The sequence below is a fragment of the Syngnathoides biaculeatus genome, chromosome 13 (assembly GCF_019802595.1).
Source record: "Syngnathoides biaculeatus isolate LvHL_M chromosome 13, ASM1980259v1, whole genome shotgun sequence".
Lineage (NCBI taxonomy): Eukaryota > Metazoa > Chordata > Actinopteri > Syngnathiformes > Syngnathidae > Syngnathoides > Syngnathoides biaculeatus.
This window is the reverse complement of record NC_084652.1, coordinates 25,741,281-25,758,245: the sequence shown is the minus strand read 5'-3', so window position 1 is coordinate 25,758,245 and position 16,965 is coordinate 25,741,281. Positions and strand designations below refer to the sequence as shown.

The 16,965-nt window shown below is 40.9% G+C and overlaps 1 protein-coding gene across 13 annotated transcripts in view; it reads left to right on the top strand.

Annotated features, from left to right (window-relative positions):
• The window catches only part of atg10 (ATG10 autophagy related 10 homolog (S. cerevisiae)), a 40,260-nt gene extending 23,731 nt beyond the window's left edge, over positions 1 to 16,529 (top strand). For all 13 annotated transcript variants that reach the window (XM_061838409.1, XM_061838406.1, XM_061838398.1 and 10 more), the window contains 4 exons: positions 10,500 to 10,668; positions 15,338 to 15,435; positions 15,522 to 15,619; positions 15,733 to 16,529. In XM_061838409.1, coding sequence (XP_061694393.1) covers positions 10,500 to 10,668; positions 15,338 to 15,435; positions 15,522 to 15,619; positions 15,733 to 15,868 — 501 coding nt within the window. In that variant the 3' untranslated portion in view covers positions 15,869 to 16,529. The remainder of the gene's footprint in view (positions 1 to 10,499; positions 10,669 to 15,337; positions 15,436 to 15,521; positions 15,620 to 15,732) is intronic.
• The last annotated feature ends 436 nt before the right edge of the window (positions 16,530 to 16,965 follow it).

The following is a 16,965-nucleotide window of genomic DNA, read 5'->3' as shown; positions in this document are numbered from 1 at the left end:
AATTGACTATCAACTTCACCAAGGTGTAGTTCACCGTTTGTTGTAAGTCAGCTCACCTGTGACACTGAAGAGGAAAGTAAGCTGTACAGAAGATGGATAGATGCATCAAAAGATGCTCTGAAGATGTGTGGCATGCTCTGACACCTTTGAGGAATTGCGAAATTTCTGTTATATGTGTATGTGACAACATTGAATGAACGTGTTTGAGTTCGTTGTTTTGCTTTTACGAGCGTAGCTATGTTGAGGCACTAATACTAGTAACAGTAATGCTCCTCCCCTCGCATTTTCTCAATACAACGCTTATTTTGTGTAGTCTTGACATTAATTTACATGTTTATTTCATAAACGTTAACTAAACAAGCCTGCTCCAAAACAACTAGTATTCACCCAGAAACAGGAAACGCAAGTTAACCATACTGAGCATGTTCGGAAGTTAGGCCAAAAGCGGATGTTCAGAGCTTCTTCACGTACTGTGAGCGCATTTACGTCGAAAGTCATCAACATCATGAGCCATATCAAAGGAAATTCAGTTCCACCAGGGGTGCTCATTGCGTCGATCGCGAGGGAGTGTGACGGCGTTTATAAAAAAAAAAAAAAAAAAAAAAACAGACTATCATCCACCTCGTCGCTTTATTCAGGTGTGGCCAATACATCGAGCGCATGCGCATAAAGGCGTGTTCTAGCAGCCGGCCTCCTATTTACGGCAATCGTGGCGATGCGTGCTCCCCCCCACAACAACACATCATGATTGGCGACAGGAATGTTTTAGCAATCTGGTCAAGTGTATCAGTACAACGCGACGTAACAAGTTTGACACTTAAACATTAAAAGTAATTACTACAGATCAACTTCTTTAACATGTTTTGCTGTATGGTGTAGAAATTCTAGGATATATTTAAGTGTATATTCTATATCTATACTACAATATGTATATTGTGGGGGAAAGGACAATTTTAGATGTCTTTTTACTGAATAGTTCACTGAATTCATTTGTCTTGCAATAAACTGGCATATTTTAATGACAAATGTGATTTTGTGCTATCTAGTGATAGAGGGATGGATTCCCCTCACCCTTGGGGAACTTCTGCCCAATTTTTTTTTTTGGTCAGGACTTAGAAATCTTACTTTCAATTTTTTTCTGAATTTTGTTCACAGTTATCCCCAGAATGCACCACAGCCATCCATTTTTTCAAAGATTTCCCAGGGAGGCATGCCCCTGGGCCCCCCTAGCAGGACTTCACACTTTCATTGTTTAGTTGTAAATGCACCAGGAATGTGTGCACTGGTATCACTGCTCTTATCTGTGACTGTTTCTCCATCCACAGCAGAGTATATACAATGGGCCGCATCCATCTTTGGACCTACCCTTAGTTTCTCCCGAAGGCGAAGGTCCTCTTGGAAAGATGGAGATGTGACATACAGTGAAGAAAATCAGTATTTCAACACCCTGCTGTATTGCAAGTTCTCCCACTTAGAAATCATGGAGGGGTCTGAAATTTTCATCGTAGGTGCATGGCCACTGTGAGAGAGATAATCTAAAAAGTAAAATCCAGAAATCACAATGTATGATTTTCTAACGATTTATTTGTGTTACATCTGCAAATAAGTATGTAAACACCTGTCTATCAGCTAGAATTCTGACCCTCAAATACATGTTAGTCCACCTTTTAAAAGTCCACCTCAACTTCATGTATTATCCTGAATCAGATGGACCTGTGTGAGGTCGTTAGCTGCATAAAGACACCTGTCCACCTCATACAATCAGTAAAAATCAAACTTGTACCATGGCCAAGACCAAAGACCTGTCCAAAGATACCAGAGACAAAACTGTACAACTCCACACGACTGGACAGGGCTACAGAGAAATTGCCAAACAGCTTGGTGAAAAAATGTCCACTGTTGGAGCAATGATTAGAAAATTGAAGAAGCTAAACATGACATCTAAATCGGAGAGGAGCCCCATGCAAGATATCATCTTGTGGGGTCTCAATGATCCTTAGAAAGATGAGGACTCAGCCCAGGATTACACGACAGGACTTGGTCAATGACCTGAAAAGAGCTAGGACTACAGTTTCCAAGGTGACTGTTGGTAATACACTAAGACGTCATGATTTGAAATCATGCATGTCACGGAAGGTTCCCCTGCTTAAACCAGCACGTCAAGGCCCGTCTTAAAGGAGAAATCCAGTGCTTTGCATGAACAATGTATCCAATAGGTCATGTAATATGTACTCTATTTTGACAATGTGATGTTAAATCCTCTCTCATGTAATAACGTATTGAAGATTTTTTTTGCTCACCTCTGGGAGGCTTCCATGACATTTTTGTATTCTATGTGTCCTCATTAGGACAACATCCCTCATCATGTGTTCACGATATGGGTGGTCCTTGGCTATTTTGACAGGTTTAGCCACCCATTTTTTTTCGTTGGTGAATGACTTCGGGACAATGTTTTGTATGAAAACCAAGACGTTCGAAAACCGAGGTATCACTGTATATACGTGCTCAAATATGTTCAACTAAGGTTATTGGTTTCAATGGACAAAATAATTACCCACCATTCTCTCTGTTGTTTGGTCAGTCCAGCTCACACTCTCTATTGCGGGGGCCGCTGTAAACTGGACACGGCTGTCAAAAGTGATTTTGATTGAGCTCTGTGAAGAAGCCAGAGAACACACAAAATATAAATATTTATATGCGTATTTTATACGCTTTCAACTTTAATTTGTAATCCTCAGCGATTTATTCACCAGACACTTGCATATGCAGTTGTCCAAGACAAGTGGAAACAAATTAACAGTAAAATTTCTTATTGGTGAAAAATTAGAATTCGGCATTGACTATGGGTCCTCTATGCGAAGTGTCAATTTTTCCACATGCCTTTTTTTTTTATTATAACCTTCTCAATGTTTTACGGTGTTAGGTCAAATCACTATTACTAGCAATATATCTTTTGACTCTGGGCAAACATCATCTGGAAGCAGGTACAGGTTAAAGAAAAACTATAACTATACAGGCTAGATCTTAGAATCACTTACCTTTCTCTTTCTTCGAGTTGCATAGCACTTGAACTGCTAGCGTCGTGAGTGCTTCCCGGCTGTCGTGTCCCTTTGTCTTACTCAGCAAATCGATGAAGGAATATTGAAGGGACTGCTCCTGGATTGAGTTTAGGTTCCTTCAAAAAACCCGTAGAGTACCGAACCATACTCTCAGAATAATCCTCCGGGTGCACAAAATGTTCACCGCATACCCTGGCTTGTTTGTTGTACGGCTCAGGGCGACCACACTTCGCTAACCACAGGTGAATGTTTCCTGTTCTTACTGGGCAGAACATGCCACCGAACATTTCGCGGATTATTTTTATCCGAATTATGGCAAAATTTTGCGATACAGTAAGGCATTTCTCCGTGTCCGATCGTGATGGTAACACGTGAAGATGCTACAAACCAGCGAGGATTTGTTTAGAGCAACACGTTACACGTCACATCCGGGCACATTGGTCATGTGACACGCGAAAATGGCAGCGCTCCGGAAATTCGTCATTTTAGAAAAAATCTTCTCAAAACACTATTAAATGAGAGAGGATTTAAGATCACATTGTCAAAATAGAGTCCATATGACATGACCTATTGGATACATTGTTCATGCAAAGAACTGGATTTCTCCTTTGAGTTTGCCAATGACCATTTGGATGATACAGAGGAGTCATGGGAGGTTTTGTGGTCAGATGAGATCAAAATTGAAGTTTTTGGTCATAATTCCACTAACTGTGTTTGGAGGAAGACTAATGATAAGTTCCATCCCAAGAACACCATCCCTACTGTGAAGCATGGGGGTGGTAGCATGATGCTTTGGGGGTTTTTTTCTGCACATGGGACAGGACGACTGGACTGTATTAAGGAGAGGATGACCGCGGCTATGTATTGTGAGATTTTTGGGGAACAACCTGTTTCCCTCAGTCAGAGCATTGAAGATGGGTCGTTGGCCTTTTAACATGACAATGACCCGAAGTATAGAGCCAGGAAAACCAAGGAGTGGCTCCGTAAGAAGCATATGAAGGTTCTGGCGTGACCCAGCCAGTCTCCAGACCTAAACCCAATAGAAAATCTTTCAAGGGAGCTGAAACTGCCAGAAACCTGTCTGATCTAGAGATCTGTGTGGAAGAGTGGGCCAAAAACCCTCCTGCAGTGTGTGCAAACCTGGTGAACAACTACAGGAAATGTTTGACCTCTGTAATTGCAAACAAAGGCGACTGTACCAAATATTAACATTGGTTTTCTCAGGTGTTCAAATACTTATTTGCAGCTGTATCACACAAGTAAATCATTAAAAAAAAATATTACATTGTGATTTCGGGATTTTTCTTTTTAGATTATCTCTCTCACAGCGGACATGCGCCCACTATGAAAATTTCAGACCCCTCAATGATTTCTAAGTGGGAGGACTTGCAATATAGCAGGTGTTCAAATACTTATTTTCTTCACTGTATATGTGTGTGTGTGTGGGGGGGGGGGGTTACCAGAATGTTTAAAATGTCAACACAGCAGTATTTATACTTTGGAAACTTGAGATAACAATTACAATTAAATAACATTTTTATTGCAGTACGGAATTAACATTTACTCTGAGAATTTTTTGCTGGAGTTGCTTGTCAGGTTTACGCAACATAGGATATTTAAAGTACAATATTCAAGAAAAGAAGACAAGGTGATCTTTGCTCGTGAGGAGAACATAGGGGATGTGTACAGTTACAATCTTCTGCCTGTTGTGGCCACATCTCCATGAATCCTCCTTTTTATGTCCTTAGGGTGGTCCACAACATAACAAACATGATGAACAAACCAAGCGTGAGTCGATAAACAAAGCAACTGTAAGCAAACTTGACAAACAAAGCAAACGGGTTATGTCTTCTCCTGTAGAGCGCAGAACCATTGTCACGTCCTCTCCGTCTCACTGTTGTGATGACCCATCCATTCCACCAATGTGCCTCTCTTCGTTACATCACAAGCATTAAAAGCAAAACAAGGGAGGAAATCTTAGATAAATTTATGTACAATTATTCCAATTCATCCAACAGTGCTGATGGTGTGATTTTTAACTTTGGGGAAAATATGGTGTTGTCTTTGTTTTTCCTTCTGGTTCAAAATTCCCCCTTACAAGGCCATAACCCCGCCAACACTATTGCTAAACTCGACAGTTTGTACCTTATTGTCGTCGATGTCTTGCACAAATTCTTCCTCCACATAATGACGAGCAGCATCATTGTCGCCGAGGGAAGCCTCACCATACAGTAGCACACTTGTTAGGGCGTAACACTTTTGAAATTTTTCAAAAACAACCTTTGCTTACCAAAAAGCCTCATCCTCAAGGAGGTGAATCCCTCCTTGCAGCTTGATGTTCGTCAGCACTTTCCTCAGCTTCTTCATCATTGTCACCGGGCCGTTTTTCTGCAATCCACTGTCCACAAAGCGAACACAGCTTCCATTTGAACGATTTTCTCATTTCAGTCACCACATATTTCGCTTCCTTACTAAAATTTATTGAAGCGGTTTTACAGATTTAATGTCGTGCAACGTGGATTCATTCATGCCATAATGGCGCGCCACAAAAGCGCAACTTCTGCCGTCTTTGATCATATCCAAAAGTTATACTTTTTTGCTGATTGTCGTCATTTTCCTCTTCATCATCGCCTATGGGCCGATTTTCTGCAATCCGCTGTCCACAAAGCTAACGCTGCTTCCATTCGAACAATCCTCATATTTCGCGGCATCACCACGTTTTGCTTCCTTTTTAAAAGTTATTGAAGTGGTTTTACGGATTTTATGTAGAGCACCGTGGATTAATTCACGCCATACTGTGGCGTGCCACGAAAGCGTAACCTCTGCCGTCTTAGATCATATCCAAACGTTTTACTTTTTTCGCTGATTCTCTTCGTCTTCCTCGTCTTCTTCTTGAGCGCTCCGTAGGAAGCTTTTGCATCGGCACAGCGCTTTGGCGGCATTTTGAACACAGGAGGTTATCGCGCAGACAGTCAACAGCATAGAAAATGGCGGAAAGGAAGGATAAGGGAAAGGGTTGGAACGGAAGTTGCTGGGCGGGACTTTGATGATGCGCAGCCAATCAGCTCACGAGATAAATCCACACATGCTCTCATTGGTCGATGTCGCTCCGGGGACCATTAATGGGCTTTGTATCAATGCGTCTTCCCACAATACTGTATGCTAATCTGCCGTTTTTTTTTTTTTTTAACACAAAGCACTGAAGCCACAAAAAGTGAAGCACAAAGTACTAAGGGATATAGAGGCAGTATTTCAAACACTCTGTTGCACAGCAAAACTGTTTGAACACAAAGGTATACAGATACACCATTCTGGAAGGCTACGCAACTGGTGGACAGGACAGGTTGAAAAAAACAAAAACTAACTTTTGTATTTTTGTGGAAAATAGCACATTTGTAATGTGACAATTTTTTTGGGTGTTTAGATGGGGAAGAGTATTGGTACAGACACAGTAGATTTAAAATAGAAGTGAATAATAAAGTGGAAGTGAATTGGTAAATTCTGAAAGTGGTGTTCTGCAAGCAACCTTACAATGAACAACACAAAGGCGAAGGAAATCATCCTGGACTTCCGGAAGTGCGGCGTCAACCCGGTCCCACTCCCTCATCAATGGGGAGTGTGTGGAGAGGGTCCACTCCTTCAAATTTCTGGCAGTCTGCATCACAGACAAACTCACTTGGACTGTAAATAGCACAGCAGCAGACTCCCCTTCCTAAGAATGCTCATGAAGAACAATTTTGAAGCAACGCTGCTGCAGGCCTTCTACAGAACCACCGTGGAGAGCATCCTCACATACTGCATGACAGTGTATGCTGGATGCACAGCAGCGGACAGGAAAGCTCTGCAAAGAGTGGTCAACACTGCCCAGAAGATCACTGGCTGCTCTCTGCCCTCCCTAGAGGACATTGCCAACTCCTGCTATCACAGCAGAGCCACTAATATTCTAAGGCAGGGGTGTCCAAACTTTTTGCAAAGAGGGCCAGATTTGGTAAGGTGAAAATGTGTGGGGGCCGACTATTTAGCCTGACATTCTTTGAACCATTAACATTAAATACAAATTAACTTTTTGGGATTTTTTTTAATTTAATTACAAATGGCATACTTTTACTTTAAAATTTTTTTTTACATTTAGGTTTTTACCGAAATCACAAACCACAAAAAATTAAGACAACTATAAAGGATATCTAAGTTCATGTGAAACATTACATATTATTCACTATTACTATTACTCACGGACTCTTGTGAAAAAGCTTTGCTGTGCCGTTAAAACAGCTTCCAGTTGCTTCACTTTTTCACCGCGTTTGTTCCCAGTTAGCTTGTCGTAGCTAGCATGTTTCGTCTGGTAGTGCCTCTTGATGTTGAATTCCTTGAAAACAGCCACAGTCTCTTGGCAAATTGGGCAGACACAGTTGTTTCGTATTTCAGTGAAAAAATACTCAAATTTCCACTTGTCCTGGAAGCGGTGGCCCTCGCGGTCAACTTTCCTTTTTTTGTTTACAGACGCCATGTTAGAAATGGGCTGGGCTGAAACGATCACGCAAGGTCAAGGGTCACGGCGGCCAGAGTGCGGCCACAGGGCTACTGCCATCTTCTGGTGAAATGAAAAATATGAAAAATAGCTTTTTGTACACATGTATTTTATACTGTGGTCAACAGTGCTGGCGGGCCGCATATTATTGATTTCATGATAGAGGCTGCGGGCCGGTAAAAATTTGTCCACGGGCCGCAATTGGCCCGGGGGCCGGACTTTGGACATGTCTGTTCTAAGGAGTCTTCACATCCTGGTCAACACCTGTCTAACCTGCTGCCCTCTGGCAGGCGATACAGGTCCCACAAAACATGGACAACCAGATTCAAGGACAACTTTTTCCCCAGAGCCATCAACTCCTTGAACTCAAAACCAGTGAACATAACAGTACTGTAATGGAATATTATGCAACGGCACTTTTGCGCATGTATGTATGTATGTATTTTAACAATAACTGCTTTGATGTTTCATCTGTTGTTTTTCCCAAGATGTTCTATTGTATTCTATTTTATTGCACTTTGTGGAGAAGCACTCATTACATTGTATGCACAGCATATAATGACATTAAAGTCTTTTTTATTTTATTTGAATAACAAAGAAAAGCAAATGTATTCAAACTGCACATTTCATACACAAGGTAACTCAATGTGTTTTACAGATAAAATGGAAAAACAATAATAAAAAAATATGTATATACAGTAGTTACCTCTGTTTTCGAACATCTTGGTTTTCGTACAAATCAGTTTTCGGATGAAAAGTTAGAGCTTTTTTTGCTTTGGTTTTTGAATGAAAATCATTATTCGAACACCCCAACCAGCTGACCCAGGCCGAGTGTATTTTCGAAGGCACCATCCCTGGGAAAACGTAACGCGCGCGACCGTGCACAACCAGTTGACTCACACAGTCCTCTGCTCGCGGACGTTTCCCGGTACTGTAGTGACTTTTTTTTTTTTTTTTTGCTTTAAATTCAGGAACATTAACCCCCCGATCATGGCTCCAAAGAAGGCAAATGGAACTGCTGGTGCTTAAATAAGGAAAGTGGTGTGTAAAACTGTTGACTTCAAGAAGGATTTGATAGCTAAGCACGAATCTGGTGTGCGTGTTTCTGAGTTATTGAAGAAGTATGGCATGGTGAAAACGACGATCAGCAACATTCTGAAACACAGGGATGGTCTCAAAGCAAGTGATGTTGCTAAAGGAGCAACCGTGTTGACCAAGCAGAGACTACAGATCTTGGAGGAAGTCGGAAATTTGCTTCTTATTTTCGTGAACGAGCAGCAGTTAGGTGGGGATAGTGTTGGCGAGGAAGGGTGGAGATGTCGTCTGATGAGCCTGAAGGCAGCAAGCATGTCTCAAGTGCCGATATTAAAGCTATCTGCGCTAAATGGAACAACATCCATAATTTTGTTGAACTTCATCACCTGAATAAAGTTGAATGTTGCAGAGCACTGCAAAATTATAATGATTATGAGCTTCAGAAAAGTGCTTTAAAGATGGTACAAACAAACAGATTCCTTCTTTGTGAAAAAGAGGCGAGTCACTGTTTTGCATTGCTTTTTTCTTTTGTTCCATTAACCCTACCTCTAGTTGCAAGTTGTTTTTAACGTTATGTACTTTCTGTGAAAATAAAAAGTTTGTTTTTTCTCCCCCTCATTATTGCTTCTTTAAAGTTATTCTGCACTTTTGTTAAAAAAAAAAAGGTTGACAAGGCTGCGGGCCTAGTCGCTACAGATACGGCAATGCACTCCCAGCCTAGCATACGCTACTCAGCTTAAGCATACATTTTAAGCAAAAAATAAATATATTTCTTAAATTTAATTATATAAAGTATTTAAACTACACATGTATTCCTACTATGCAGTTTATTATCAGGAAAGCTAAACGTTTTTTTTAGGCTTGAAATGCATTATTTAATTTTCTATTCATTGTAATGGAAAAACGTGCTTTGGTTTTCAACCAGCCTTCTGGAATGGATTGTGTTCATGAACCAAGGCACCACTGTATATATAAAATGAAAAATAAAAGTACAATTTAAAACGGCATACAGTGAAGGAAACATTCATCAGAAATACTCTTAAAAGCATGAGGAAAAAGAAGAGTTTTCAACCTGTTTTGTGTGGACCACAATCGCCAAATGCTGCTTCACCATGTTTGCCATTAAATCTGCGCACCATTATTTGACCTGAGTGTGAGTCTTGATGTCAGAGCTCTACTGGTTTTGTATTCCGTAAGCATTTCTTTCATGTATTCAGGACCTAAACCATTCAGTTATTTATAGACCAGTAGCAGAACTTTGAAATCTATTCTAAAGCTGACTGGAAGCCAGTGTAAGGACTTTAGAGTTGGCGTTATATGCTCTGACCGCTTTGGTCACAACCTGAGCTCCACCTGTTTATTGCTCTTTTTGGGAGGCCGGTCAGAAGACCATTACAATAGTCAAGTCTACTTGAGATAAAACGATGAATGAGCTTAAATAGGAAGTAATTGAGTTTCTTTGGGCTTGTCCTGTTAGGGGTCACCACAGCATGACATCTTAGATAAACGCTCATATTTGTTTGGCACAGTTTTTACGCCGGATGCCCTTCCTGACGCGGCCCCAGTGAAATACGAACGCTCAACCCTTGCTTTACCAAACCAATGCTCTAACCACTGAGCTATGGCTCCTCTGGATGAGCTTAAATAACACTTAATATTTACATATATTCTGTGGTTGCAAAAACTGCATCAAGGCCATGACCCACAGATTTTACCAAACTTTTGCATTTTTCTTTTATGATGCTTTTCTCTAGGTTTTGAGGCGATCAAGCCGAAAGGAATACGTACATACATACATACACACAAGTTTTAGTCTCTTCATTAATAAAAAGTTGATTTTGTATAAGGTCTCCTTCATTTTCCTGTCTTCTCTCCAGGGTGCTGCAGCTGATAAAATGGATGTGTATGGCACAAATGATGACTGTGATCATGATTGGGAAGATTTGATCTCAGGATGCAGAAGTCATGTGCTTTTCTATGAGTATCACATCCTATACTCTTGCAGCTATATGGCCCCTGTGCTCTATTTCAGAGCCTCCACTCTAGGTGAGTTTAATTTCATCCTGTAGTGATTGCCAGGCAGTACTGTAAGCTCTTGTAAATTTGTGTCAAGTACTACGAGTTCACCTATGATGCCTGCATGACCGCAGTCGGATGGTATACCTTCTGGAGTCAAGCATGTGTTTGGTTCCTCATTCTTCTCGCCATTACTTCTTCATTGCCTCTTTCAGCATTGTTGCTGCATGAAGGGCTATGATCTCTGGCACTGCTGCTTTGACGCCGATCACCTACAGGAAGCAGTGACAGAGGACACATGCATTATTTGTAATGTCCCATCTTTTGTCGGTGAGACTAGCCGAACTTGCAAGACACAGACCCACAGCCCAGCCTGCCTTCATTTCAGTACATTGGTAAAGATGACAATGGGGCAACAAGGCCCTCGGCACAACAACAAAAAATTATAGTGTCCCTAGAGAAAGAAGAAAGCAGTGCGCCTTTAAATTGGAGAAGAGGAAAACTGTCCAGCTGCATAGCTACAGATGGCTGTACAAGGGCACGAAGAGTGTTAGGGCTTATTGTTTTAAGATCGAAATTGACCTTTCAGACAATATGATCATGTGTTTGCGTCTTTAAGCAGTGTTTCCGTCTGATCCAAAATCATACCCTGATCACCATTCATTCACTGCAGTGTACTTGAGGAGAGGCCATGCAAACCAACCAGCTCCAATCAAAAACAAAAAATCTCAGCCCATCCTCACTCCTTTCCCACCCATTCCCAACGGTTGAGGATGGGTGCTCCAAGGAGTTGTTGCTGTGGGGTGTGGTAAGCCAAATCCCTCCAAGTCTGAAACAATTACAATTAGCACTTGCTGGCACAGCTAAACGTTATCCTTCAATAGTGTAGATTCTCTCCTTTAAATAACTGTCATCTCCCTATTGGTGAATAAATTAAACTTCTGAAACAAACTGTGTGCATCAAAGGTGGATGAGGAGTAGCTAAGCATGTAACAAGAAGCGATAAGAACCATAAAGACCAGAACAGTCCAGTTGTGATCAATTCAATGCCCTGAATGATAAGAATATTCACAGGCAAGAGATAAGATAAACACCAAAGAAAGTACGCTCTGACAGTGTGTGTATAGTCTGCATTTAACATAACTGCATCTTTAACTGCATTACAATGAAGAGCAACTACAACAGCACATTAGCAAGTAAATAATTGTGTCGAGACTGGAGAAAAAAATAATAGAACAGCTCCAAAGAAAGCACACAGCCCAAAACCAGAAATGAATTGGTTACAGTGTACGCAAGCCAAGATGAGGATGTTATAAGGTCAAAAATATATTGAAGAAATAAATATTTATAGTACAAATTTTCATTTATGTTTGTTTGGAATATTTTTCACCGTCGAATGTTTATTTTTGAGATCTACTCATTGATAGAATACAGTTAACAAATCAATTTTTAAAATCAGTTTAGACGTGCCGTAAACCCAATAGAAAATCTTTGGAGGGAACTGAAACTCCATGTTTTTCAGCGACAGCTCGAGAGAAGTTTGGCGATCTGATCAGTGACTCTGCAAAAGACATTTACTTGACGTCACTGTCATGCAACGTCTTGTTGAATACAAAAGCTAGTTTATTATTATATAGTAGTAGTATTTTTATAGGTTTTTTCCCCCGTCTTTAATGTGGTCTTTTCCTTTCGGCTTGTCTCGTTAGGGATCGCCACAACGCATCTTTTTCCATGTAAGCATATCTCCTGCATCTTCATCTCTACAACTACTGCCCTCATGTCTTCCCTCAGAACATCTATCAACCTTCTCTTTGGTATTCCTCTCAAACATTTGACACCCTTCTACCAATATATTCACTCTCTTGCATCTGAACAAACCATCGAAGTCTGCGCTCTTGAACATTGTCTCTAAAACATCGAACTTTGGCTTTCCCTCTCATGAGCTCATTTACTGTAAACATACATCCCCATATACTGTACTTCACACTTTTTTTCTTTTCGTGCATGGCTCTGGTCCCAATTAACCACGAAAAACGAGGGATGACTGTCTGCAATAAATGAATAAGTCATTTCAATAGACTCATTGCTCCATCTTGTGATCGGATCGATGATTGGTTTTTGTTTTTTTTATACTCCCTGATCGGTCCCAAAAATCCTGAACGTGTAAAGCCTAGTTACAATCATGAGTAAAACATTGCAGTGATTGCTTGAAAGTACAAATTGGTACATTCAGTGAACAAAATAAGTATTTGAACACCCTGCTATATTACAACTTCTCCCAGTTAGGAATTATGGAGGGTTCTGAAATTTTCATCGTTAGATGCATGTCCACTGTGAGAGAGAGAATCGAAAAAGAAAAATCCAGAAATCACAATGTGTGATTTTTTTTTTTTTTTTTTTTTTTTTCAATTTGTGTGATACAGCTGCAAATAAGTATTTGAACACCTGAGAAAATTAATACAGTAGCCTTTGTTTTGAATTACAGAGGTCAAACGTTTCGTGTAGTTGTTCATCAGGTTTGTACACACTGCAGGAGGGATTTTGGCACACTCTTCCACACAAATCTTCTCTAGATCAGAGAGATTTCTGGGCTGTCGCTGAGAAACACGGAGTTTTAGCTCCCTCCAAAGACTTTCTATTGGGTTTAGGTCTGGAGACTGGCTATGCCACGCCAGAACCTTGATCTGCTTCTTACGGAGCCACTCCTTGGTGTTCCTGGCTGTGTGCTTCGGGTCATGTTGAAAGACCCAGCCACGACCCATCTTCAATGTTCTGACCGAGGGAAAGGGGTTGTTCCCCAAAATCTCACAATACATGGCCGTGGTCATCTTCTCCTAAATACAGTGAAGTCGTCATGTGGAGAATGTGCATGTGCAGAAAAACACCCTCAAAGCACCCCCATGCTTCACAGTAGAGATGGTGTTCTTGGGATGTAACTCATCATTCATCTATGGTGTTCTTGGGATGGAACTCATCATTCATCTTCCTCCAAACACGGTTAGTGGAATTATGACCAAAAAGTTCCATTTTTGTCTCATCTGACCACAAAACTTTCTCCCATGTTTCCTGTGTATCATCCAAATGGTCATCGGCAAACTTAAGACGGGCCTTGACATGTGCTTGTTTAAGCAGGGGAACCTTCCGTGACATGCATGATTTCAAATCATGACGTCTTAGTGTATTACCAACAGTCACCTTGGAAACGGTAGTCCTAGCTCTTTTCAGGTCATTGACCAAGTCCTGTCGTGTAATCCTGGGCTGAGTGCTCACCTTTCTAAGGATCATTGAGACCCCACAAGATGATATCTTGCATGGGGCTCCTCTCCGATTTAGATGTCATATTTAGCTTCTTCAATTTTCTAATCATTGCTCCAACAGGCATTCGTCTGGGAGTCCTGCATTTTGGTCCCCCCGTGCACCATTCGTTCCTGACAGGCTATGTCTACAAATGGACATAAGTTCATCCAGTCACTTTTGTAGTTCATGAAAAAAAATAAACACCAAGCAACATTCTCTTGAGAATCAGACCAAAATTGTTATAGTCACCCCAAGTAGGTCTGGAAAGGACTGGGTGTTCATGGATCATCCTGAAATTCACAATTTCTACCTCACCCCTGGGGTCTGGAAAACCATTGAAGACTTCTATCCAGAATGTCCATGTGGCATCCACCCATCTTTTGTATATGTGCAAGTGGAAAGTGTTTTCTACCTGGTGGGGAAGTTAGGGCAAAGGACCCTGTGCTGTGCACCGTGACCACAATTCACGGCAATAGAATGTAGTATTTAAATTTATAGGGTTTGTGCAGCGATTGTGAAGACTCCCCTGCTGCGCTTTATTAGGTCTTGGTAATGGAGGTGAGAAGGTTGGATGTAGCAGAGAAGAGGTGGCAATTCAGAGGCTGGCAATGGAGGGCATCTGTCAGGTAGGAAGGGGGGAATTTATCTAGAGCTTTGTAGTTGATAAATAGAAACTTTAATTTGGTGTGTATCCGCTGCAAGTGAACTTGACTGGAAAAGCAAAGTGAGGTAGCTAGGTTGTGCTGTGTATTTTTTTGTGGAAAATTAAAGAGATGCCATATCGGATGCTGCTGCAGTGGTCTAGTCTGGAAGTGATGAAGGCATGGTTAAATGTTTCAGTGGTTGAGGAGGAAAGAGTGGGGCTAAGGCATGAAAATTATGGAGGTGAAAGAAATGTATTTTAATGACTTGTTGATGTGTGACAGAGAAATATAATACCAAGTGAGCAAACAAGAAGGGGGTTGGCTGAGTGACATTTGTTGGGAAGAGAGGGGATTTTGCGCCACAGAAAAAGGACTCCCTGTGATACTACGATGCTGGGGGATTTATAGTTATTGATAGAGAAGTTATAGAATATACCAGATAGGTGGAAGGTGAACCAGAGTTTGGATGCCAAGGGATATTATGTGACAGAGTAGGATGGAGTGATGAATGGTGTTCAGAATAACACAGAGGAAGAGAACAGAAATAACGATGAGGGAGCAGGAATTAGAGAATATTTGGAGGTCGTCGATGACTTTAATGCTCTCCTGAAATTTCCCAAGAGAATGCATGTCAGCAGTTTTGTGAAATACAGGGTTTGTATACTTTTTGTGTAAGAGTTTGTTCTATTTGTATGACCACAGTAAAATCCAGCTAGAGGTTCCACGACATTGTTTTTTTTTTTTTGTTTGTTTCTTAGAAGGGAGGAGTCTTTCTCTAGATGAAGTATGGAGTTCTGTTCATCCAAATTTCAGGTTGCGACTGCAGCACAGTCCATTGACAACTATCACGCAGCAGGTAGTCATGCCAGTCAGTCACAGTTTTTTCATGGACTTTAGTTTGTTTTTATCAGGTGTATGCTTCTGTGTTTGTGTGTCTGTCAGGAGCATCCTCTGCTAGGTCAGCCATTCTTTATGCTCCACCCCTGTAGGACAGAGGAATTTATGAGACCAGTACTGCAGTTAGGAAAAGGGAAACAAAGGTAAGAATTGAGTTGTTTTTACATTTTTAATTAATTAAAAACTCTACATTATTAATTTTTATTCACATTCTTCATGTTTTAATGCATGTGTGTCTCTGTGTGTGCATGTATAGGCAAGTAAATTACATTTTGACATGGCTCAGTGTGGTAGGCCCTCTGGTGGGTTTGGACATTTCCCTGAAATATTCCACCCTGCAGCCTCAACTTACTGAGCCAGAAACTGCTCTGCAGCACTCTTCACCATCATGACTTTGGAGGCCACAAAGGCAAATCACCGTGTCGTGACGTTCCAGCACAATGTGCACAAACCTGTGTTTTGCATCCGTCAGCCGTCGTTAACCTTGAAAATATTGAGGGAAAAAACCCTTGAAAATATTGAGGAAAAAAAAACAAGACTCACTATGGCGATTGTATTCTGTAATTACTCATCCAGTCTTTGAGATTGGATATCAGTTTGATGTCCCCTCCTCAAAGTATCAGGTCGGATGAGATGATCTAAAATGTCAGATTTTAGCACTGTTTGTCCATTCCACGCTCCACTGGAGCCCCTACAGCATGCTTTACGCAGCACTTGCTGTGAGACAGATTTTTTGTGTATGTGTGTACATATTTTTTTTTAGTGGAGCAGACTTTTTTTTTAACAGCGTATGAATGCTCATTGTGTTCTGTGTCCTGATTAGCTTAGGGAAAACCCGCATTGTGTTGTGCTTCCCAATTGGCTAAGGGACTGTTGACCATTGTCAATCAAACTCCTCCAGGCCACGTGTCCTTAACAGTACAGATACTGTATTCTTCAAACTGTGAAAAAGGTTAACTTAATATTAGATCATAACATATACTTTCTTTGTTATTCCAAGTGTGTAGTTGTGTAACCCATTGGTGAATAATAAATTGGTCAGTTTTTCTGATACCTATCGTGGATGATTATTTTTCTGAGTGACATCATTTGATTAAACATTTTTTAACATCCCATAAAACAAAATTGTCATGGTCTTCATGACATCTCTCGTGTGGTCATATTTTGAGTGTCCACCTGTTCACTTTTACTCTTCTCCCTTGTGTTGACCAATCAGCTCCCTCCACCCACTCGTGTCTTGTCCAGGTGTTCCACGTTGTCTCATCAATATTATCAAGATGTAGTTAAAGTGGGACTGACATCCCTATAAACATTCTAAAATAGATATTGTATTGAAAAATACATAACAGTATTCACTTCAATGTCTATACAAAAAAAAAAAAAAAAGTAAGCGGAGAGCGTGTCATCCATGTGCAAAGTTGCAGGAGTGTCATTCTACGATATCCAAGTGGTCGCCATAGTGGCTGCGTCCTCCGTCCTTGACGTCAAC